Below are 24,897 nucleotides of genomic sequence, written 5' to 3' on the forward strand. Positions count from 1 at the left end.
AAGTTCTTTGCTTTTCTTATAATATCCTTTTGTACTGCTCAGACTTCTAACTTTACCTCATCCCTTCATTTTCCCATCCCTTTTTACCTTTCTTTTTACATGATTTTATAAAAATTTTTGCTTGATCCTATATAAGCTTCTCTGTTTTTTGTTTTTTTTTTAAGACTCTGATCTTGGTGTATGAAACTTTTTTTCAGTTGAATTCCTTTTGCTTTTTCTCTGTTTTTCTCCCTCTACAGTTAATCTCTTGGCAAAATAAAATAGCACCTGGGTTCTTTTTCTCTTCTGCTATTTGCATTTTCCCCACTTTATAGGTACTATTCCCAGTTGTATATTTAACTCTTTTAACTTTGCTTCTAAGTTGAAAATACTTTAGTGGTTGCTACTAAACTCTGCTCTTTTTTCTTCCCTTGCTTATACTTCTAGTTACTGTACATACATATCATAAATATTTATTTAGTAAAAATTGACTAATGTAGAATGATGTATAGAAAGGTATGTGCTGGGTCTGCTTGTTTGAATTACTATATGATTCGTGTTATGCATTTTTAAAAATACATACTCATTTATTTCAAGAGCTGTAAAGCTATGTAAAGCATGTCAGATACAAGTAGATACTAATGAAAATACTTGGTGACATTTTTACAGTCTTTGACGCTACATTACATATATTTAAGTCATAAGTCTTTATTTGATATTAGTTGTGCTGTATATATAAATAATCACTGCATTTGTTCTGTGGAGTTAAAGTTGTACTTTACGGACAGTGCTGAGCTAGCAACGTGATGTGATAGAACAGTTGGGGAGACCAGCTTGGGAAAGATACATCAGTTTCTTTCTGGGTTTGAGTTTTGTTCTCATTTAATAAAAAGAAGAAAAGTACATTTGTGCTCCCTTGCAACTGTAATATTTCCTAGAAAAGTTCACCCTTGCTTTTTAAAGCTCCCTTATCATTTTTAATGGCATTAATGTTTAGCTGACTAAATTCTTCAACTAGCTCCTTATGCATTAGATTACCAAATTATGTTTACATATTTCCATTTCCTTCACTGTATTTCTATCTAGTTAACAAGACCTTTCATATTTACTGGAATTACTTCATTAACTTTAGTATCCCCTCTTCATGCCTTCTTAGAGTAATCCTGTGTTATGTCATTATATCAAGATGACACCAGCAATGGTATAATGTTTTGCCATAAGTAATTAGTTGAAACTAAAAGGTGCCAAGGAGCTCCATCTTTTTGTCTATAGCCAACCATCATTAGTCATTGGTGTTAAAAGCATCCTTAGTGAAGTCTGTTAAACCATGAGAACCTGAGTTTTGAACATGGCTTCAAGCCTTTCTCACTCCAGCTTCTAGAACATTGAGTAACTAAAATTAGGCATGCTTTGACCCATATTTAGGACTCCCATCTAAAAACAGCCAACAACTAGTGCTTGAATGTGTGGATTTGGAGCCAGTAGTAGGTCACATATTGAATGATATGTTGAATTTTTAGCAATAGACCTTTAATTGACCTCACATGTTTTATGATAGCCTTCTCTCCAACCCCACTTGACTTTGCTTTCCTTTTAAAATTCTCTCGGAAATACTACTTTGACTGAATCAGGTTTGCAACTAATATAACAACTACCTTGCAACTCTAATATTTCCCAGAAGAGTTAATCCATGCTCTTTTAAGCATTTACCTTTTTTCTTTTTGCATTTACCTTTTTTAAAATGTTTGAGCTTTTGTCTAAGATCCTTAACCCTTAAATTGAAATTTCTAATAATGATCTTAATCTGGTTTACCCTTTGATTCTGCCCTTCCAGATAATCATTCTTCTTGGTATCTAAAAGCCTCTCTTCTTTTCTCAGGTTTTCCGTATGTCCCATTATTTCCTATATCCCTTTCAGCTTACGGTAAAACTTAGGTTCTGCTTTAGTATGGTTTAGTCATACCATAAATTCTAACAATCTTATTGACTTCCCCAGTGCATAATGATGTGCATAGCACCTTTATCTATATAATGGAGCAATAAAAAAAACAGTGCATATATATTATTTTATTATTTACTTAAGAAAAATTTAATCTCCCATGATATAAACTGTCTTGGTATCTAGTATGTTATCAAGCAGGCTCTATAGGTAGTCAGAAAATATTGAAAGGGTTTCTTTGCTTGTTTAGACTTTCATTGTAATAATAGCATGTTTAAAATGTCCCACAAGGTATACTATAAAAGAATGTCAGGTGTTCCTGTTAAGTTGGTTTCAAATTAAACTGAGCGTCAACGTAAAAGGCTTTCTCTGCAGTACAGCTTCTGAATATGTTCTTGTTTAACACTGCCAGGAAGGGCACTTACCGAGTGATAATGTGGTACTCTGAATTTTAAAATATTAATCAGTAATTTCCTTTCTCTGAATTGGATTTGTATGGAGTCTTATTTTGCGTATGCTCATACTGCTTTGGTTTTATTTAGCACAATATAGTGAGAGAACCCTGTCTTTGCTCATATCTTAAAGTCTCCAAAGGTACCTGAAAGGTGTGCGAGCATTTAGCAAACTACGAGGTTAGAAGGAATAGTCCGCAAAGACTGCCCTCACTTCTTCCACCAATTGCAATTTTGGGGAGTTCCCCACACCCATCCTTAGGTTCAATAATTGGCTGCAAGTTCTCACAAAACTCACTGACAGCTGTTATACTGATGTTTACAGTTTATTATAGGGGAAGCACACAAATTAAATGAGTCAGTTAAAACAACTAATAGCTTAGTTTTCTTCACTTTATTTACATATAGCATTTTAATCTACTAAAGACTTTTCAAACATTTTTTCAAAATTAATCAAGTCCTGAAGTCTGAGGAATATTTTCTCCATTTTCCAGATGGTGAAACTGAGACATAAAATTATATCTTCAAGACCAAGTTTAGGTTTAGTTTCCCTATTCTACCTAAATTCTACAAATGGGGTGCATAGTTGCTAAAGCCAAATTTCATTATGTTCAAGCCTTGATAATTTTATGACCACAAGATACATGAGGCAAAGTTCTTATTTTTATAGATATAGCTACGTAAGGTGCACATGCGATGGGTAAGTTTTGCTGTAGGTGTATTTTGGTCTACTTCATTAATTCAATATTCTGTAGCAAAATACGTGAAATGCTACTTTGAATAGAAATAGTTGAATTTGGACACTAACATTGCTCTTTCCTCATTACTGTTACATTCTGCACTGCTGTCTTAGGATGTCAACCATGGATTAACTGAGGTAAGTTTGGTGTAATGAAGTCTCTTGTTCAGAGTAAGATATACTCTGTTTTGTCTTAAGCGATAGGAGAGCAAAAGGTTTCTGTTTTGTGTGACTTTTATTTTATTTTATTTTAAAGATTTTATTTATTTATTCGACAGAGATAGAGACAGCCAGAGAGAGAGGGAACACAAGCAGGGGGAGTGGGAGAGGAAGAAGCAGGCTCATAGCGGAGGAGCCTGATGTGGGGCTCGATCCCATAACGCCAGGATCGTGCCCTGAGCCGATGGCAGATGCTTAACCGCTGTGCCACCCAGGCGCCCCTATTTTTTTAATAAGTATTTGGGAATTGTCCTATATAACATTTCAGAGGAATTTTCTGAAGAAAAGTGAAACCTCTGTTTTAGTTAACACTACACCTATATGATGCCTTTCAACGATATTTTTGTTAAAATAGTTTCAACCGTCCTAAAGTCTTTCAGTATAAAATTAATGTGTGTCCTTTGTAATAAGGAAGACAACTTTTAAAATCTGACAAATGCTTACCCAGTAAGGTAGAAAATATTTTATATTATAGAACTAAAATGATTTTCAGTTTTCAAACTAATTGATACTCAAAATGATCATAAAGTTAAATAAACTCATTATGGTCATCTTCCTCACTTTGTGTAATATACTGTCTTAACATAGAAAGTTCTAGCATTTTAGTTTACATTATCAACAAGCCTAAACCACCTTTTTAACACTTGGGATCATTATAGTACTTCTTTCATACTTCTGTTATAGACTTTAGGTTTTATTATTTTGTTTTGTTTTGTTTTTCCCAGCAGTTGAACCAGGGAAACATTGAGAGTTAACTTTATATCATGGGCCTAATATTGTGTGCTTCCTCATCTTCACATAGAAGTGGCACATAAAATTATGAAATCATAGACATTTAGAACCAGAGGGGACCTTGAAAATCATCTTGGTAGTTTTGAGTTTCAGAGTAGTGAAATCACTTTCTGCCAGGTAGTGGCACAAATATAGGATCAAGGTAAAAATTTTCATATGAAAAATAGTAAAGAATGAGGATTTAAGGTTAATATAACTCAGCCTGCTGTCTTATATGTTGACAACAAAGAGTTAATAGTCTCATTTGGGCCCTGTTGGATTATTTTATTTGTTTTTGTTAAGAGAGACTTAGATAAAATACACTTAAAAGAAGGCATTTAGGATGGAGAAGGGCTGGAAACCATATTATTTTCAGAATGTCTGGAAAAACTGGGAATGTTTACTGTGAAAGACAATTTAGAGAGAGCATGGGGACTTGAAATATGTTAAACCGTATATGCTTCCCTGCAATGAAGACTGAAATACAGAACGAAGTAATGCATAGTGATGTATAGAAATGTGAATTCACATTTAATAAAGAGAACTTTCTTAAGCACTTAAGTGGGTTGTTTCATGTTGTATTGTCTTCACAGAAACCTTATAGCAGGGGGCTCTGTTTCAGAGCTGACACAAAAACATTGCCTTGTTGGCTACATGGTAGGAATACATCCTTTTCCAACTGCAAGCATCTATGGCTGGAAATTCGTAGCTCTTTGTATTATTCTGCATTGTTAAAATACTTAGCAATCAATCACTGTATTACTTGCTAGGATAAATAATTGTAAAGTGATTAATGTGTGATAATGGCAATAATAGGTCAGTTTTCTCAACTTTAAAGGTTGACAGAAAATAATACTCGTGCTAATTTTGTAGGTTAAACGAATGTTGATTTATAATAATGTTGGCTCTCTAATGGCATATGGTAAATATCTGTTAAATGAATGAATAATTGGTTTGCTTATTTTTGGCCTCAGCTACTAGAATAGCCCTAAAATAGAAGAACTGAGTAATGTATTTAACATAGGAGCCCCCAATTTTATTTTATTTTTATTTTTAGAGGGAGGCGGAGAGAGAGAGAGGAAAATAGGGAGAGAGAGAGAATCTTAAGCAGGCTCCAGGCCCAGGACGGAGGCCGATGTGGGACTATATCTCACAATCGCAAGATCATGACCTGAGCTGAAATCAAGAGTTGGATGCTTAACCAACTAAGCCACCCAGGTGCCCCAGAAGCCCCCAGTTTTAGAATATATTTGCAGCCTAATTCACTGAATCTTGGAGTTAATATGTGCTAAGCAAAAAATACTTATTTACAATTGTATGGACTTTCAAGTATACAGTTCCCTCCTAAAATTGGGGTTATTGGGGATTGGGGTTATTCCAGTGCCTCATCTGATTATCAGTAAAAATTCCATATTTGAAAGTAAGCAATATGTTTTATTTATAATTCCTGAGGATCAGATAAGTGAATAAACCAAGAATGTGATCAGCTTTAAAAGAAATGACATTACTTACAAAAAAATACATCACAAATCAATTCATACTAATACTTTAATTTTTTATTTCCAGTTGGCAGATATCCCTGTTACAATCTGCACATATCCATTTGTATTTGATGCCCAAGCAAAAACTACTCTGTTACAAACAGATGCAGTCTTACAGATGCAGGTAAAATATAGTTTAATACTACTCTGATTTGAGAATGGTTTTTGAATTGTTTCTGTAAGGTTTTTTAAAAAGTGAATACTTGAAGTTTGCCTATAATCAGTAATCCTTGGGAACATTCTGTACCTCAGTGGTTTGGCTTTTGCAAAGTACCTTTGGTATCTTATAGAGAGGACTGTTGCATGTGACATGTATATTCTTATGAGGGCTACTTATATATATATATTTAAATGAAAATAGAATAGTTTAGCCTTTAATCATTTTATATCTAAAAAAAAGTAAAAGCCTTTTTTGTTACAGAAATCTGCAATTTTTGTAAACAGTTTTACTAGTTTACTTGATAAACATTGGTTTGTTTCAAATCTTGCTTCATTATATATTTATATTCTTGGTAAAAAATGGAAGTAACTAGAGATGAGATGATGTAAAGAAAGGCATTTGGTCACTTGTTAGGGGAAGGATATGAAGTTTTCCTTGAAGAAAGTTTTTAGTAATAAAAAGGTATTTTCCTAAGATTGGTCATCTCCTGCTCCTCCCTCTCCTTTCTCCCCCAACTTGCTCTGTTTTATGTCGAACATTTTTTCACTAAAATGATTTTTTTTAATATTTTATTTATTTATTTGACAGAGAGAGGGCATAAGCAGGCAGAGCAGCAGGCAGTGGGAGAGGGAAAAGCAGGCCCCCTGCTGAGCAGGGAGCATCCTGATGGGCTCAATCCCAGGATCCTGGGATCATGATCTGACCCAAAGGCAGATGCTTACCCAACTGAGCCACCCAGGCGCCGCTATTATGAGGATTTTTTAAACTGATTTATATTATGACTTTGAGAGCTACAGATTTGCTTTATCTTTTGAGCCTGTAAATTAAAAAGTTTTTGCATTCTGTTTTCTAGTATAGTGTATCAGACTGTAGAAGCTAAGGACTAAGAGAAGGATGGGAAGAAACCTTGAGCACTAAATGCTTTAAAAAATTATCCCCCCGGGGCGCCTGGATGGTACAGCGGTTACATCTGCCTTCGGCTCAGGGCGTGATCCGGGCATTCTGGGATTGAGCCCCACATCAGGCTCTTCCGCTATGAGCCTGCTTCTTCCTCTCCCACTCCCCCTGCTTGTGTTCCCTCTCTCGCTGGCTGTCTCTATCTCTGTCGAATAAATAAATAAAATCTTTATTAAAAAAAAAATTATCCCCCTCCAATTTTGATAGTTTCATTCCTTTAAAATAAATGCATTTAGTATTTTAAGTGCCTCCCCGTATTTAAATCATAAATACTAGGGGAATTTTAGAGATGTGCTTATATCCATTTTCATCAACAGAAGAAATAAATATTTTTGTAGGGTTTATACTAACAGCTGGCAGACCAGTTTTTTGATGGTCATTGTTAAAACAATAATTGCCTCATGCTTTTAATATATAGTATATTCCATTTTAGAACAAGAACACAGGAAAAACCATAGGAAAAAAACAAAGCTTTTAGATGGTGAAGGCCAAATGCTTGGTTTGTGAGTACATGTGATCACTCTACTAGATGAATTTCTATAATACTACTTAGCCAGGCTGTTCCTTATTTTCATTAGAGGTAGTTTTAGTGCTGCTTTCTTTTTCTTCTCTTTATCCCAGTTATTTTTTGAGAAATAGCAGTGTTCAGATTTACCATATTATAGTTGCATGCTTACTTAATGGTATCATTAGTTATACTTCAGTATAAAAACATTCAAAAGGACACTCTTTATGTTGAGAATACAGTTTATTAAGCTCTTTGCTCTACTAGGTAACTGTGTTAGGTGCTCTGTGAATTCAGTAGTATAGGTACTATTACAGGAATTATAAAATATAGGATTATAATCAATAGGTAGAAGTTAGCTTACCCAGTCACATTAGTTTCTTTATAGCATCGCTATTAAAATTTTAATCTTTTGTTTTCTAGATGGCTATTGACCAGGCCCACAGACAGAATGTCTCCTCTCTTTTTCTCCCAGTGATTGAATCTGTGAATCCCTGCTTAATTCTAGTTGTGCGTAGAGAAAATATTGTAGGAGATGCAATGGAAGTCCTTAGGAAAACAAAGAATATAGACTACAAAAAGCCACTTAAGGTAATTTGACATTTTTTATTATATATATTACAATACGTGGTCAGCAATTAATAGTTTAAAAAATTTAAGAAGTTTTATATGTATCTTTGAAACTTAATAAGTAAAACTATATAAAACTTCTTAATTGTTTTAAACTATTAATTGCTGAGCATTTATTGGTACTAAATTACATGTTATGGGCTCTCGGCTCTCCAGAATATACTTCCATTTCTTTACATTCAGTGTTTGCATTATGCTGTTTTAGGTTATATTTGTTGGAGAAGATGCTGTTGATGCAGGAGGAGTACGCAAAGAATTTTTCTTACTCATCATGAGAGAATTGTTGGATCCTAAATATGGCATGTTTAGGTATTACGAAGAGTCCAGGCTCATTTGGTTTTCTGATAAGGTGAGGTCCAACTGTCTAAATTATTTCTATGTATATAGCTATGTATGTATACCTACATGTGTCAAGTTGACTCAGTAAATAAAAGTTATTACTGGATTCCTAACATATTCAGAGATTTGCTTTATTACAGTTTGAACAATTATAAACTTTTGGACTCAGAGTCATCAGAACACCTTCGTGCTTCTCACACATTTCAAATTAGCAGAATAAATTAAAGGAATGGTCAGCCTGAGAATGATGTTGACCTTTCTTTCTGCTGATTTAGATTTGAGGATTAAATAATAATTACCAGGTTAACTTTTTCTTCTGGGAAGAATTAATTTATCATTAGCAATCATTGATTTCTCTACCTTATCATTTAGGGCAGAGGTAACTACTCAGCAAGTTATAGTCCATAAGTTCTTCTCTACACATGTTCTTGTAAATAAAGTCATGTCCTCTCATTTACCTGTTCATGCTTGCTTTCTAGCTACAACTGGAAGAGGCAGAGTTGAGTAGTTAAGACAAAGACCCTATGATCAAGAAAGCCTAAAATATTTGCCATCTGTCCCCTTACAGAAAAAGTTTGCTGACCCTTGATTTAGACTATAAATGAAATAGGGATGGTTCAGTTATAGAATGAGTTGAAAGAAATTTGAATAGAATATTTACTGTTGGTTTTAAAAACCTTGATGTGTTATTTATTCATTGTTTCAGGAGGCTCGCCTCCTTTGTGATGTTAGCAGTCATTGATGATTAGTGCCTAGGCTCATTAATTTATTAGGTTGCAAAACCAGTGCTACTCTTAAATTTCTTTTTCATTTTATTGGCTTGGATACTTCTATACAGAGAAACTTCCCTACATCTACTACTTGGTTCCTTAGTAGTATAATTCATATGGGAAAGGATTTACTTTCTTCAGTTACCAGTTTTGCAAAAGAATGAATCTGTTTATTGACATACTCCAGTGGTGACAATTTATTTTTTAGTTTTGTTTTCAAATATTATTATTTATTCATGGATTTAAATATATTTGATGTTTTCAGTCCGTTGTAGTTATTATCTTTATTGATGCTCATATTATCCCATCTTTGTCTAGGGAGAGCTTTACAGATTGGAGAGTTTGTTTTGCTTTGCTTTGTTTTTAAGATTTTATTTGATAGACAGAGGACAAGCAGGGGGAGGGGCAGAGGGAGAGGGAGAAGCAGACTCCCCACTGAGCAGGGAGCCCCACGAGGGGCTTGATCCTAGGACTCTGAGATCATGACCAGAGCCAAAGGCAGATGCTTAACTGACTGAGCCACCCAGGTGCACCCTTTGATACCTCTGATTCTATGCAAACATCACAGAGTTTACTGTAGCCTCCTTTTCCATTTTATGTGACTTAAATCAGTAGTGAGAAAGTTCACAGCTAGCATCTTCAAGATACTTACTCAATTTACCCTTCATGTAGTCAGTCTTTTTCCTACACTGGCTAAAATCTCAGCCCCAGGCATATTGGACCATTACCTCAGAGTAGTTGTATTAGCTAAAAGCTCAGTCCTGACACGGAGAGGGAGAAGGCAGAGGGCCATATGTTCTTTATAAATATTTTTTAATGAGGTAAAATTCATATAACAAAATTGACCATTTTAGGAATTTTTTTAATGTACAATTCAGTGGCATTTAGTACATTCACAGTGTTGTGCAACCATCACCACAGATAGTTCCAGAACATTTCATCACCTAAACAGGAAACCTGTACACATTAAGCAGTCACTCACCATTTCCTTCTCCCTCCAGCCCCTGACAACTACTAGTCTACTCTTTGTCTTACGGACTTGTCTATTCTTGTTATTTGCTATAAGTGGAGTCATATGATATGTGGCCTTTTGTGGCTAGCTTCTTTCACTTAGCATGTTTCCAGGGTTCATCCATGTATCAATATTTCATTCCATTTTGTACCTGAATAATACTGATTTGTATATATACATACCATATTTTGTTTATCCTTCATTAATCGATAAACATGTGGGTCGTTTAACTCTTTGGTAAAATGTTATGAATAATGCTGCTATGAACATTTATATACAAATTTTTGTTTGCAAACTGTTCACAGTTTGGGGGTATGCCTAGGAGTGGAATTGCTAGGTCATGTTATAATTCAGTTTGACATTTTGAGGAACCACCAAACTGTTTTCCAACATTTGCTGTTTCCTTTTTATTAAATTATATGTTTCAAAAACATATTTACTTTTATTAGTATAGTGAATATGAAGTGGCATATCATTGTGGTGTTGAATTGCATTTCCCTAATGACTAGTGATGTGCTTGTTTGGCCATTTGTTATATTCTTTAGCAAAATGTCTTTTTAAGTCCTTTGCTCATTTGTAAATTAGATTGTCGTTTTGCTGTTGAGCTTTAAGAGTTATTTATATATTCTGGAAGCTAGATTCTTATCAAATGTATGATTTGCAAATATTCTCTCCCATTTTATGGGTTGTCTTTTCACTTTCTTGGTAATATCTTTTGACACACAAAGTTTTAAATTTTGTTGAAGTCTTATTTATCTATTTTTTTCTTTTGTTGTGCTTTTGATGTCATAACTCAGAAACAATTGACTATAACCCCTGAATTTTCTTCTAAGAGTTCTGTAGTTTTAGCTGTTACAGATCTTTGATCTGTTTTGAGTTAATTTTTGTCTATGGTGTGAGGTAAGAGTTCAGCTTCATTCTTTGCATGTGAGTAGTTGTCCCACCATTGTTTATTAAAGAGATTATTCTTGCCTTATTGAGTAGTCTTAGTACCCTTGTTGAAAATTAATTGACTACAGAGGTATGGATTTATTTCTGGAGTCTCAGTTTTATTCCAGTGATATAAATGTCTGTCCTTATGCCAGTACCCACTGTTTTGTTTACTGTAGCTTTGTAGTAGGTTTTGAAGTAGAATGTATGAGTCCTCCCACTTTGTTCTTCTCATTCAAGATTGTTTTGATTATTAGGGGTCCCTTGCAGATTTGTATGAATTTTATGGTTAGCTTGTCCATTTCTGCAGAAAAGGCCATTAAGGATTTGATGGAGAAGGTGTTGAGTAAACATTTTGTTCTTTTTGATGCTGTCATAATTTGAACTTTCTAATAAATTTTATTTTTGGTTTGTTCATTGCTAGGGTATAGAAATACAACTGCTTTTTGTATGTTTATCTTTCATCATGCAACTTTGCTGAATTCATTTATCAGCACTAATAGGTGGTTTTATGGATTCTTTAGGATTTTCTTTATATGGGATTATGGCATCCACAAATGCAATAGATGTAATTTTACTTCTTTCCCTCCAATTTAGATACCTTTATTTCTTTTTCTTGCCTAATTGCCTGGCTAGAACTTCCAGTACACTGTCAAACACAAGTGGTAAGAGTGGACATGCTTTTCTTGTTCCTGATCTGAGTTGGATGTTAGCTGTGGATTTTTCATAAATTCTTTTTCTCGTGTTAAGAAAGTTCTCTTCTATGTCTAGTTTGTTGAGTATTTTTATCATGAAAGACAGTGGGATTTTGTCAGATGCTTTTTCTGCTTCAAGATGATCGTGTGGTTTCCTTCCTTCATTCCATTAATGTGATGTATTACATTGGTGCATTTTCTTATGTTGAGCCACCTTGTATTCTTGAGATAAAGCCCACTTGGTCATGGTGTATAATCTGTTTAGTTTACTTGTATTCTATTGATGATTTTTCCATCCTTATTTGTTAAGGATACTGGTCTTTAGTTTTCTTTTTCATGTTTGTGATGCCTTTGTCTGTCTTTGGTGTCATGGTAGTTTGACCTCACAGATGAGTTAGAAAATGTTCCCACGTCTTCCATTCCTTGTGTTCCTTCTTCCATTTGTTGAAAGAGGAAAAATTGGCATTAATTATTCTTTAAATGTTTGGTAGAATCTGATCCTAGGCTTTTCTTTATTGGAAGGTTTTTTGTTTTGTAAGATTTTATTTATTTATTTGAAACACAGAGAAAGAGAGCATGTGAGCAGGGGTAGGGGTAGAGGAAGAGGAGAGAGATTCCCGAGCAGACTCCCCACTGAGCATGGAGACCCACATGGGGTTCAGTCCCACAACCCTGAGATCATGACCTGCCCTGAAACCAAGAGTTGGACACTTAACCACCTGAGCTACCCAGGTGCCCCTTCTGGAAGGTTTTTTATTTTGAGGGGTTTTTTAAAAGATTTTATTTGAGAGGGAGCCTGAGCGTGGGGAGGGGCAGAGGGACCCCAAGATCATGACCCGAGCCGAAGGCAGGCTTTAAACTGACTGAGCCACTCAGGCGTCCCTGAAAGTTTTTTGATTAGTGATTCAGTTTCTTGTTATAGGTTGTTTGGGGGGGGAGGTTTTTGTTTGTTTGTTTTAGATTTTCTAGTTCTTCTAGTGTCAGTTTGGTAGTTTGTATGTTTCTAGGAATTTGTCCTTTTCATCTAGATTATCTATTTTGTTGTCATAATATTGTTCACAGTATTCTCTTACAATCCTTTTTATTTCTGTAAGGATCCTGATTTTAGTAACGTGAGTCTGTCTTTTTTTCTTGGTCATTCTAGCTAAAGGTTTGTCAGTTTTGTTGATCTTTTAAAAGAATCAACTTTTGGTTTTGTTGCTTCTGTGTATTGTTTTTCTATTCTATATTTTATTTATCTCCACTTTAATCTTCATCGATAATCTCCCTCTGCTAGCTTTAGGTTTAGTTTGCCCTTCTTTTTGTAGTTCCTTAGGATATAAAGTTTGGTTATTGATTTGAGATATTTTTTTCTTTTTTAATATATATGTTTATAACTGTAAATTTCCCTGTGAATACTGCTTTCACTGTATCGTATAAGTTTTTGTATTGTGATACCTTCTTTGTGTGCTAATTTTCACATCTTTGAATTCTCCATATTTCCCTTTTTTTTTTTTTTGAGAATTTATTTTTAAGTAATCTCTACACCCTATGTGAGGCTCAAACCCACAACCCCAAGATCAAGAATTGCATACTCCACCAAATAAGCCAGACACGTACCCTATCTCCATAGTTCCTTCTGTTGATTTCTAGTTTTATTCCATTGTGGTCTGAAAATATGTTTTTTTATTTTAGTCTTTTTAAATTTATTGAGGCTTAATTTTTGACCTAACATATATATGGTCTCTCCTGGAAAATGTTTCACGTGCACTTGAGAATTATGTATTCTGTTGTGGAATGGAATGATCTGTAGCTATGTTAGGTCTGGTTGTTTTATAATTTTTTCAAGTTCTCTATTTCCTTATTGATCTTCTGTCTGATTGTTATACCTGTTATTGAAAGTGGGATATTGAAGCTTCCAATTATTATTTTAGAACTGTATTTCTCCCTTCAATTGTGTCAGTTTTTACTTCATATATCCTGAAAAGCTGTATTGTTAGGTTTATAGATATTTGTAAATGTTTGATCTTCTTGATGAATTGATGCTTTTTGATTTAAAGTGTATTTCATCTCATATTAGTATAGCCACTCTCAGCTCTCTTTTGGTTATTATTTACATGGCATATCATTTTTTCAAACTTTCACTGTCAATCTAGTGTCTTTGGTTTTGGAGTAAGGTTTATAGACAGCATATGCAGATCTTCCTAGACTTACGATGGGGTTATATTCCCATAACCCCATTGTAAGTTAGACATTTTATAGATCTAACCTGTTGAACATTATAGCTTAGCCTAGCCTACATTAAACATGCTCAGAACAGGGGCACGTGGGTGGCTCAGTTGGTTAAGTGTCTGCCTTCAGCTCAGGTCATGATCCTAGGATCCTGGGATCGAGTACCACATGGGCTTCCTGCTCAGCAGGGATTCTGCTTCTCCCTCTCCCTCTGCCTCTTCCCCCCTACTCATGCTCTTTCTGTCTCTCTCAAACAAATAAATAAAATCTTTTAAAAAAAATGTTCAGAACATTTATATTAGCCTACAGTTGAGCAAAATCATCTAACACTAAGCCTATTTAATAACCAAGTGTTGAATATCACAGTTTATTGAATACTGTACTGAAAGTTAAAAATAAAATGGTTCTATGTGCACAAGGATTATAAGTATTGTTTGTTTACCCTTATGACTGCATGGCTGACTGGGAGCTGTGGCTTACTGTCGCTGCTCAACACCATAAGAGTATCATGCTATATATTGCTAGCCCAGGAAAAGAGCAAAATTTACAATTTGAAGTATGGTTTCTACTGGTATAGTATCACTTTTGCACCACTGTTAAATCAAAAAATGTCAAACATTGTAAATTAGGGACCAGCTATCGTTGAATAATGGTTTGTTTTTTAAAAATCCTTTCTGCCAGTCTCTGCCTTTGATTATAGAATTTAGTTCATTTACATTTAAAGTTGAGGTTTTTTTTTTAAGATTTTGTTTATTTGAGAGAGAGCACGCACATGAGAGAGATCTGCTATTTCCTTCATTCTTCCCCTGGGGGTTAAAATTAACACCTTAAATTTACAACAGTCTAGTTTGAATTAATATCAACTTCAGTAGTATACAGAAACTCTGCTCCTAGAACAACTCTGTTCCTTTCTCTTTGTTGTCACACCTTACAGCTTTATACATTGTGTACATTATGTAGATAATGTAGTTTATAATTATTTTATACATTTGAGTTTTAAACCATATAGAGAAAAAAAGTTACAAATCAAAAGTACAATAATTTTAACTTTTATATTTACCTGTGTAGCTACCTTTAGCAGAGTTCTTAACTTCTTTGTATGACTTTGAGTTACTGTGTAGTGTCCTTTCCTTTCAGCTGATGGACTTATTAGCATTTCTTGTAAGGAAGGTCCAGTAGCAATAAACTCTCTCAGTTTTTCTTTATTTGAGATTTCCTGGATGTAAAATTCTTGATTGACAGTTTTTTCTTTCAGCCCTTTAAATATCTCATCCCACTACCTTTTGGCATGCATGGTTTCAAATTAGAAATCAGCTGTTAGTCTCATTGACGAGCCTTTCTATGTGATGACTTGCTTCTCTTTTGCTGCTTTCAGTACTTTTTATAATTAACTTTCAGTGCTTAGATTAAAATGTGTCTGAATGTGGATCTCAAGTTTGTCATAGTTGGAGTTTGTGGAGCTGCTTGGGTGTTAGATTTATGTCTTTTATCAAATTTAGAAAGTTTTCAACCATTTCTTCAAATATTCTTTCTGTCTCATTTTCTCCCCTCCTTGTGGCACTCTACTACTTGTATCATCATACAAGTTGATGGTATCCCATGGGTCTCATAGGCTCTCTTCATATTTCTTCATTCTTTTTTCTTGCTGTTGTCCCACAAAGTAGATAATCTCAGCTGACCTATTTTCAAGTTTGTGGATTCTTTTTTCTGCCTGCTCAAATATCTTATACCCCTCTGGTGAATTTTTTGTTTCAGTTATTGTACTTTTCACCTCCAGAATTTTTGCTTGCTTCTTTTCCATAATTTCTCTTTATTGATATTCTCTATTTGATGAGACATTATTATTCTGTTCTCTCCCCCACCCCCTGCCCCCATGGTTTCCTTTAGCTATTTGAGCATATTTGAAACAGTTGATTTAGGGGCACCTGGGTGGCTCGGTCAGTTAAGCATCTGCCTTCAGCTCAGGTCATGATCTCAGGGTCCTGGGATCGAGCCCCACATCACGGCTCCCTGATCAGTAGGGAGCTTGCTTCTCCCTCTTTCCTCTGCAGCTCCCCCTTCTTGTGCTGTCTCCTTCTTTCTCAAATAAATAAATAAAATCTTAAACAAAACAAATAAATAAAATGAAATAGTTGATTTAAAGTCTTCATCTAGTAAATCCAGTGTCAGGTTTCTCAACAGTTTATGTGACTTCTTTTTTTCCTATGAATGGGCCATATTTCTTCTTTTTTTGCATGCCTCATAAATTTTTGTTGGATACTGGGCACTTTTTTTGTTGTTTGACAGTTTTTTGTTTTCCCCCCCACAGTACCAATTATTCCTCCAGGTTTCTTTTATTTCCTTTGTCTTTTTCTTCTGATCTTTGACTTTTTATTCACATTTAAGAATGTAACACTAAAAAGCTACTTAGTTTGGGCATACATATTTTTTTCTTCTTTTTTTTTCCCCAGTAGGCTCCATGCCCAGCATGGAACCCAACACAGTGCTTGAACTCAGAATCCTGAGGTCAAGAGTCAGATGCTTAATTGACTGAGCCACCCAGGTGCCCCTGAGCACACAGTTTATGATTAGAGTCTCCATTCATAAGAGTGATTAGGTATGGGCATTTCAAGGGGGAAAGCTCAAATGTCAACATATATAGTTTTTCACTCTTTGGGTTTTTTAACTCTTTGGCTGCCAGTGTTCTTGTAGTGTTCTGAACACTGGAAAGGGAAGCTAGGATTCTCATTGTTAACTATACATAAATTCATTCGACTGTCTTGTTTTTTTATGTGTATTTTAAGTTTTTAGATTATGTTTTTAATTGACTGTAGTTGACCTGTAGTGTATTAGTTTCAGGTGTATAGCATAGTGATTTAGCATGTATATACATAGTACTCAGTGCTTACCATGGTAAGTGTGGTTACCATATGTCACTATCCAAAGTTATTAAAATGTTATTGACTGTATTCCCCATGCTGCAGTTTATATCCCCATGTCTTATTTATTTTATAACTGGAGGTTTGTACCTCTTAATCCCCTTGAACCCTTTGATCCCTTTGTTTTTAATGTATCACCTGTTTGAGAATCCAGAGCCACTTTGGCTCATCCTTTCCAGAAAGGCAAGGGACTTTCTACCACTCATCCTGTTTTCAGCCCTACTTGAGTACCTGTGACTTTTAAGAGTCTTACGTTTTACCAACTGAGCTAGCTTAGCTACTTGACTTTAAAGGTATTTTTTGGTACTTCCAGTTCCTCAGCCTAAAGTACAAATTAGCTTCTCATTGGCTTTTCTCTTAACAAGCTATTGTTTTCAGATTCTTCTGCTTTACTGAATCAGGTACCAGCCATCCATCTATGTTTCAGATTTTAAAATATTAACATCTCTTTAGTGATATTAAAACCATCACCTATTCTCTTTTTTCTGGTGGGTTTATATCATTTTTATTCCTTTATTCTCATTTAGAAGGATTTCAGGAGGAAGAGAGATTAACACATTATTCAGTGTGTCCTATTTAAGGACTTTCTAAACTTAAACACAATATAGGACCTCACAGAGGAAAAAGATTAATTTGACCACTGGGGAAAAAAATGATATTTATGCATAACAAAATTATTAAAACAAGATTATTAAAAAGCATATAGCAGACTGGGATATATGTAACAAATATGACAGGGTAATATTAACTCCTGGTATATGAAGAATTCAAATATAAATATATAAGAAAACACTAATAGCAGCAACTCTTTCTGCCCATGGGTCCTGCCCCTGTGCTTTAATAAAATCATCTTTTTGCACCAAAGAAAAAAAACACTAACTGCTGAAAGGTAAATGGGCCAAAAATACAGAGAGACATTTCACAAATACAAATACCTAATTTTCAGTGTCACTAATAGACAAAAATACATACTAAAACAAGTTTTCTTGTCTTCTTTTTTGGGGGTGGGGAGGAGAGAGAATCTTAAGCAGTCTCCCCACCCAGCGTGGGGCCCAATAGGGGCCTCAGTGTCGCAGCCCTGAGATCATGACCTGAACTGAAATCAAGAGTCAGATGCATAACTGACTGAGCCACCCAGGCACCCCAAATTATCATTTTTTAACTCAGAAATGTGTGTTTGTGTGTATACAGATGAAAACATGGAAAGATAGATGTTCTGGACTACAAGTGTCAGGGTAAATTAGAATAGGTGTGAACAAAAACAGTTTCAGGGTATGCTTAACTGTCATTTGACTTCAAAATTCTTCTTACAAAGCAAAATTTCTCCTAAGCAAATATTCCAAACTATGGACAAAAATATATGGAGAAATGATGGGACACGTGGGTGTCTTCGTCGATTAAGCATCTGACTCTTGGTTTTATGGCTCAGGTCATGATCTCAGGGTTGTGAGATCCAGCCCAGCTGGGGGCTCCAGGCTCAGCACTGAGTCTGCTTGAGAGTCTCTTCCTCTCCCTCCGCCTCTACCCCTCCCCCCACTCCACTCACACATGCATCCACTTGCGTACACTCACTCTCTCTAAATAATAAAAATTATTATCTCTAAATTATTATCTCTAATAATCTCTAAAAATTATCTCTCTAAATAATAAAATATTAAAATATATATATGCAGAAATGATACCATCTTATTTTGAATATTACTAGCTAGTTGGAATAACTAACATTTATTGTGTCTTTACCATATGCCGTAGGTACTGGGCTAAAAGTATTTTACATACATTAATCCTATTTCTCCTCACAACAACTTTATGAGATACTGTTTTTCTCTTTGAAAACACTGAAGCTAGATAGTGAATGAACTAGGTCTGGAGCCCCAAATCTGATAAAAAATGTTTTTCTCTTACTGTAACCATATATCGCTTCTTTAAAGATAGGGGGAAATAAGCATTGTTTTCAATGATTTAATAATCTAAATGTCCAACTATAGTAAAATAGCTAATTTGGCAGACCTTGGTAGTTTTATAAGAGCGATATGCAACCATTAAAAATCATGTTCTGTGGGGCCGCTGGGTGTGACTCAGTCAGTTGAGCGTCCAACTCTTGATCTCACTCTGGTCTTGATCTCAGGGTCGTGAGTTCAAGCCCCACGTTGGGCTCCAATGCTGGCTGTGGAGCCTACTTTAAGAAATAATACAATAAAATTATATAAATAAAAATCATATTCAAGAAGAATATTTAATGATATAAGAAAACACTCGTGATGGGGTGCCTGGGTGTCGCAGTCGTTAAGCGTCTGCCTTCGGTTCAGGGCGTGATCCCAGCATTCTGGGATCGAGCCCCACATCAGGTTCCTCTGCTAGGAGCCTGCTTCTTCCTCTCCCACTCCCCCTGCTTGTGTTCCCTCTCTCACTGGCTGTCTCTGCAAATAAATAAATAAAATCTTTAAAAAAAAAAAAAAAAGAAAACACTTGTGATTTAGGCAAAGGAGAAAACCTTAACTGTGTTTTTGAATTCTTTTTTGAACTTACAGTGGATGGAAATACATAAAAATATTTTTTAAATCATCATTTCTGAGTGAGTGGATTATAGGCATTTATTCATTTTCTTTATGCTTTTTGTTTTCTAAATTTTGAATGTGTATTATTTAAATCAGATTAAATGGTCTGGTAGTCATTTCATTTATTATTTTAATGCTTAGTGATGTGGAAATGCTTATATTTCTGGGGACAAAAGCCACTTGTGAAGTTATACATGTAGTCTGATTTTAGCTAGGTCTTTATTTTGTCTTAGAGAATATATATTGGATGGAAATGTGCAGAAATACTAATAGTGATACTATCCTAGGGAGATGTGATTGAGAATGAGCTTTTTCCTTGTTATTCATTATTTCCGTATCTTCAACATTTTCTACTACAAGTATGTGTTTTTGTCATCAGAAAAACTTATTACTTTAAAACTTGGAGAACACGTCTTTCCGTTTTTTTCTGTTGTTTTTAGACATTTGAAGACAGTGATTTGTTCCATTTGATTGGTGTTATCTGTGGATTAGCAATTTATAATTTTACTATTGTGGACCTCCATTTTCCTTTGGCTTTGTATAAGAAACTGCTAAAAAAGAAGCCATCCTTGGATGATCTGAAGGAACTAGTACCTGATGTTGGGAGGTTAGTAACAAAAAGCGACAAGGGTTTTAATAGGGAATGGGAAATGTACAGAAAGCTTTCCTTTTAGGAATAATTGTATTTTGTTCTTGCTGAATTTCTAAAATAAACAAAAGCCCTTCTGATATTGGAGAACTCTTTGTGTCACCCAGATCCAAAATTTTCTACTGAAAGACTTACGTGTATAAAACCATTTGCTAAATTTTTAGTAATTTAACAATATTTTGCAAATATCGGATAATAAATTTAGGAAGGTAACGTTTCCTGAGAGTAGTTAAATGATTTATTTGGACTTCTGATTACCTTCATTCCTAGCTGGAATATGTAAAGTTTCTTTTTATTTATTACATAAAATGGAATAAAAATTGTATAAAGTAAGAACAAATGTTGAAAATGGGTGGATACATGGCCTTTGTATTCAGAAGAAGAGATATAAACCTCAGAGTGATTTTTTTTTTCTTCAGAATTGTTCATTAGCTAGCCATTGTGTATCTACCATTCTGAAACAAATAAAAGTACAGATTAATAAAAGGATTTTTTTATCAAGAATGAATGAGAAATATATATTTACTCATAACCAAAATAGTCAAAATACCCAGTAGTGTTTTACCTCAAAGAAACGTGTATATTGTTTTGCAGAAGCATGCAACAATTACTGGATTATCCAGAAGATGACGTTGAGGAAACATTTTGTCTTAATTTTACGGTAAGATGGAAAGACAGAATAGCCTGATTATTCATCATCCCTTTTATTTAACAGCTGTGCCTTATGGATTTGGGGTGGGTTTTTTTTGTTTTTTTGTTTTTTGGGGGGATTTTTTGTTTTTTTTTTTCAATGGGTGGGATTCTTAACCCTTTAGCTAACATTTATTGAGCATTAACTATATGCTAGTCACGGTACGTACATTATTTCATTTAATCCTCATAACAGTCCTGTGAGATTAGTAGTATTATCCTTATTTTACAGATGAAGAATGCTGAAAACAGTCATTACATGCCAGAAATAATATTTATACCCAGGCCTGTGACTTCAGAGCCTAGTGCTCTATCATTATGCTAAAGATCCTTTACAAATACAAGAGGACCTCTTTATTCAAGTGTTCATTTTTGAGTCTGCAATTACAAGAATGTTTAGAAGCAAAGGTTATCGTACATTAGAATATTCAGTAATGAACTTACCACTTAAAAGATTAATTCCTACTCATACATGCCTTTCTGCTTCACACTAATATTTGTTCTTGCCCATTTGTCTTACTTTTGAAATGACATACCACAGTGAAAATGCAAATATGTTGGAATGTTATTTGGAAAATGAAATTGCAAATCTTGTCAAAGATACAGAATTTTGTTAATTCAGTGAAAGGGATGTTGAATAACTACCCATCCAAATGCAAAGCCATTGACAAACAAGGATCTGGCAGAAGTAGACAGTTGACAAAGAAGAGAAAATCAGCAAGGATTATGAGAGAAGGCACTTCAGAATGGAATGATTTGAATATTATAAATTAAACCTGTGGGAAAATGGTTAAACCTTTGGCATTCTTATTCTTTTCATTTTAAAAACCTTGTATATTTGTTTGTCCCCCCCCCCCCACAGTCCTCTTTATGATCTTGAGGTGAAATCTGACAGATACCGTAGTCTGCTATCCCACAATTTGCCAAAAATATTATGCGCCCCCTCAAAAAAGTTTATCCATTTTTGATCATTTTAAGAATTGGCACATAGTACAGTTGCAAGAAAATTAGGTAGATTTAAGATGAAATAAATGAATTTGTTTTAACAATTTTTTTTTTCTAGAACAAAGGTCCTCCTTGGACTTCTTCTATTTACTCTGAAATTTTTAGTTCCCCATTTCAACTGAATGGTTGGTTTTCCAATGGTTTAATTCTTCAATTCAGTTTCATTTACAGCAGTATCAATAATCTTTGAATCTTTATTGATTGTCTCAATGGACTGAAACATTGGGTTCCAAACAATATAATTTCTAATTTATCAATCAAGTTTGTGAATGCTTAGTATATTCAAGAACTATGCTAATTTAAACATTCCTTCCTATTGCCATTTCTTTCCCTGAAATTTTTAGTGGCTCTTTATTGCTTGCATAGTAATAGCTCTATGATGGGTTTCAAAAACATTTGTAATATGACTTTCTTTCCAACCTTTATTGTATCCCTCCATTCATACCAAGTTTTATCATGTCACACAGTATTCCCTCACATACCTTATCTTCTGTTTTTTAGGGCCATACATTTTCAGAACTTGATATTTACTCTCATATCTATCCTGTACAACCTCTGTGCTCAGTCAGAAATCCTGTCCCCTCTCAATCTTTTGAGAGTCTACTCATCCTTCTAGGTGCTTTTCAAATGACATTTCTTCCTTGAGGTCTTTCATACTTCTCCACTTAGAAGTGAGTGTTCTTTCTTCTGTGGTCTGATAGGGTTTTGTTCATGTTTCTATTATAGAATTTATTTTAATATAAGAAGTTGTTTACATAACACATTTCTCCTTCTTAATTAGATAGTAAACTCCACAGCAGGGATTTATTCATTTCTTATCATCCCACTGCCACCATGGTGTTTCATAGATAGGTGGTACTAAAAGAAATTGTTTTAGTAGAAGAGGATAATATTCCAAGAAGAGGGACTAGAAAGAGAAAAGATACAAAGGTGGGAATGGTAATATTAATAGGAAAATCAACAGACTAGTAAGGGAAATAAAAAGTTTCAAAATAATTGACTGTCCTTATAAATCCAGTTAATAGCATACTGGAAAAACCACGTGTGATCAAGAATGCAAACAAGGCAGATGTTAGGAATTCAGTAGTAGCTGTCATGTGAGAAGACTGCATAGCTGGTCTGGGCTGCATACATTTTGACACTTAGATTCTGTCACGTGTACAAGGAAAACATCCTTTCTAATATTTTACTCCTGTAGTGATTATTCTAAAAAAGTTTTACACGTAATAAGTACTCTGTTTCCTGTTCTTAATTACCCAAACACTTGGTAATTTGTAATTAGTTAGTCATGGTAGAATTTCAACCCACTACAGAGGATGGAAATTTTTAGTTGTGGCTTTATGCAGAATTCACAAATAAGCTTATGGTAGTAGAATTTTACTTCAACTTTATTTTTATATTTAATGAGAGAAAGGTAGAATATAATAATAGGTTATTAAAATTAATAAGTTTTGAGTCTGACATTGACTTTTTTTAAAAATTTAAATTAATAGATCACAGTTGAAAACTTTGGTGCAACAGAAGTGAAAGAGCTGGTTCTAAATGGTGCAGACACAGCTGTTAACAAACAAAATCGGTAAGTGAATTATAGCAGCATCAGTGGTAGTAATAAGATTCCGTAGGCATTTTTCTTCTGTATATAGAAACTTGTCACAACCTTAAGTTTTTACTCATTTTTTGATATGGTCAGTAAGGAAGTAACCACCTTTTGCTTCTGAAATCCCTTTAAGACATTACTAAAGTTTGGGATAAAAAGATCAAAAACAAGCAAAACAAAGAGATGGGAGAGGGGACAACAGCAAATTCATTTTTGGAAGCTAGAAAAGAGGGGTAACGAACATTAGCCAACCAGAGAAAGCTGCTACATAAGATGGACTAGGGGAAGCCAGGAATGCGCCAGTTTATATTGCTGAGCAAAGTCTTGGGCATTGAGAATATAAAGTGTTAGAAAGTGTGTGGAATTTAGGGGAATGCTGGAAACAGAAGGATTGCTGTTATGAAAAGCAGTTAGAAACCCATTTGAATTTGCACGGTAGCCTGGCAACTTCCCCTTTCCAGCCTGGGCAGATGATTGGATATTTATCTTCTAGGAAGATTGAACTAAAGGGACTTTGGATATGCTGGGAAGTGGGGGGAGTACAGTTAGGGCTTGAGTACAGTTAGGCACAGCCAGGGGGTAAGAGGCAGAACGGGAAACAAGCAGATTGAGTCTACAACCCCTTCTCCCCCTTGACAGTGTATATTGGAGGATTCTTTGGATAAACTGCCTCACTTTTAAAATGAATGGATAGCCAAAGATTGATAGCCCTTTAAGGAAAAACCAAAACAGTTGAGAAGAATGTCAAGGAAAGAGAAACAGTGCAGGATGAAGAACAAAACTTCAAAAGAAACTGAAATCAGTATTCTCATCTGTATGGATTAAAAATTATTCGCTTAAAAATAAAAAATTCAATTAAAAATTGGAAAAAAAAAATTCACTGAAAGAAATTTCTTGAAGAAATGGTACCAAAAAACTTGCCAGAATTGAATGACATGCCTTAAAAGACATGCCTTTAAAATTGAAAGCATGGAAAGTAAAAAAAAAAAAAAAAAAAAAAAAAAAAAAAAAAGACATACCAAGGCAAAATAGAATTTCAAAATCCCATGGGAAAAAAGGATCCTAAAACCTTCCAGGAAAATAAAAAAGCATGCCATATACAAAGAATTAAGAATCGGAATAACATCAAACTTCTTAAGAATGACACTGAAGCTGGAGATCAAAATTCTGGGAAAAAATTATTTTTTAACTTCGAATTCTATATCAAAACTATCAAGTATGTGAGTGTACATAAAAACATCTTCATGCATCCAGAGTCTCAGAGAAATCTACTTCCAGTGCAGTTTTCTCAGGAAGTTACAGGAGGATGTGTTCTACCAAACAAGGAATTAAACCAAGATAGAGGAAGACACAGGATCCCAAAAAAATAGGATCCAGTATAGAAGAGAGGCAGAGGATTCCTTCTGCAGGAACAGCAGTGTGTAGGTTTAGGGAGAATACCAAAGTGGGTGAAATCGAGAGGATGGAAGGCTCCAGGAGAAAAACACAGTTGATGCTCCCTTATATGATGCTCCCTAGAGTTGAATGAATCTAAAGGAGATTGACATTTCTGTTGAAGCTAGGGATGAAGTAGCAAATTAGGGAAGCAGAAGTTCTTTTTAAGAAAAGGCAGGTAACCATAAAATATTCTG

General features: G+C 34.7%; 1 protein-coding gene across 6 annotated transcripts in view; it reads left to right on the forward strand.

The window, feature by feature from the left end:
• HERC4 (HECT and RLD domain containing E3 ubiquitin protein ligase 4) overlaps positions 1 to 24,897 on the forward strand; it is a 140,495-nt gene that overhangs the window by 98,771 nt on the left and 16,827 nt on the right. For 3 of the 6 annotated variants that reach the window (XM_008695938.2, XM_040624048.1, XM_040624049.1), the window contains 7 exons: positions 3,224 to 3,247; positions 5,666 to 5,764; positions 7,686 to 7,853; positions 8,098 to 8,241; positions 19,766 to 19,932; positions 20,569 to 20,635; positions 23,163 to 23,245. In XM_008695938.2, coding sequence (XP_008694160.1) covers positions 3,224 to 3,247; positions 5,666 to 5,764; positions 7,686 to 7,853; positions 8,098 to 8,241; positions 19,766 to 19,932; positions 20,569 to 20,635; positions 23,163 to 23,245 — 752 coding nt within the window. The remainder of the gene's footprint in view (positions 1 to 3,223; positions 3,248 to 5,665; positions 5,765 to 7,685; positions 7,854 to 8,097; positions 8,242 to 19,765; positions 19,933 to 20,568; positions 20,636 to 23,162; positions 23,246 to 24,897) is intronic. The other 3 variants (XM_008695939.2, XM_008695940.2, XM_040624050.1) reach the window with 1 other exon arrangement.

Source organism: Ursus maritimus, unplaced genomic scaffold (genome assembly GCF_017311325.1).
Source record: "Ursus maritimus isolate PB19 unplaced genomic scaffold, ASM1731132v1 scaffold_7, whole genome shotgun sequence".
Lineage (NCBI taxonomy): Eukaryota > Metazoa > Chordata > Mammalia > Carnivora > Ursidae > Ursus > Ursus maritimus.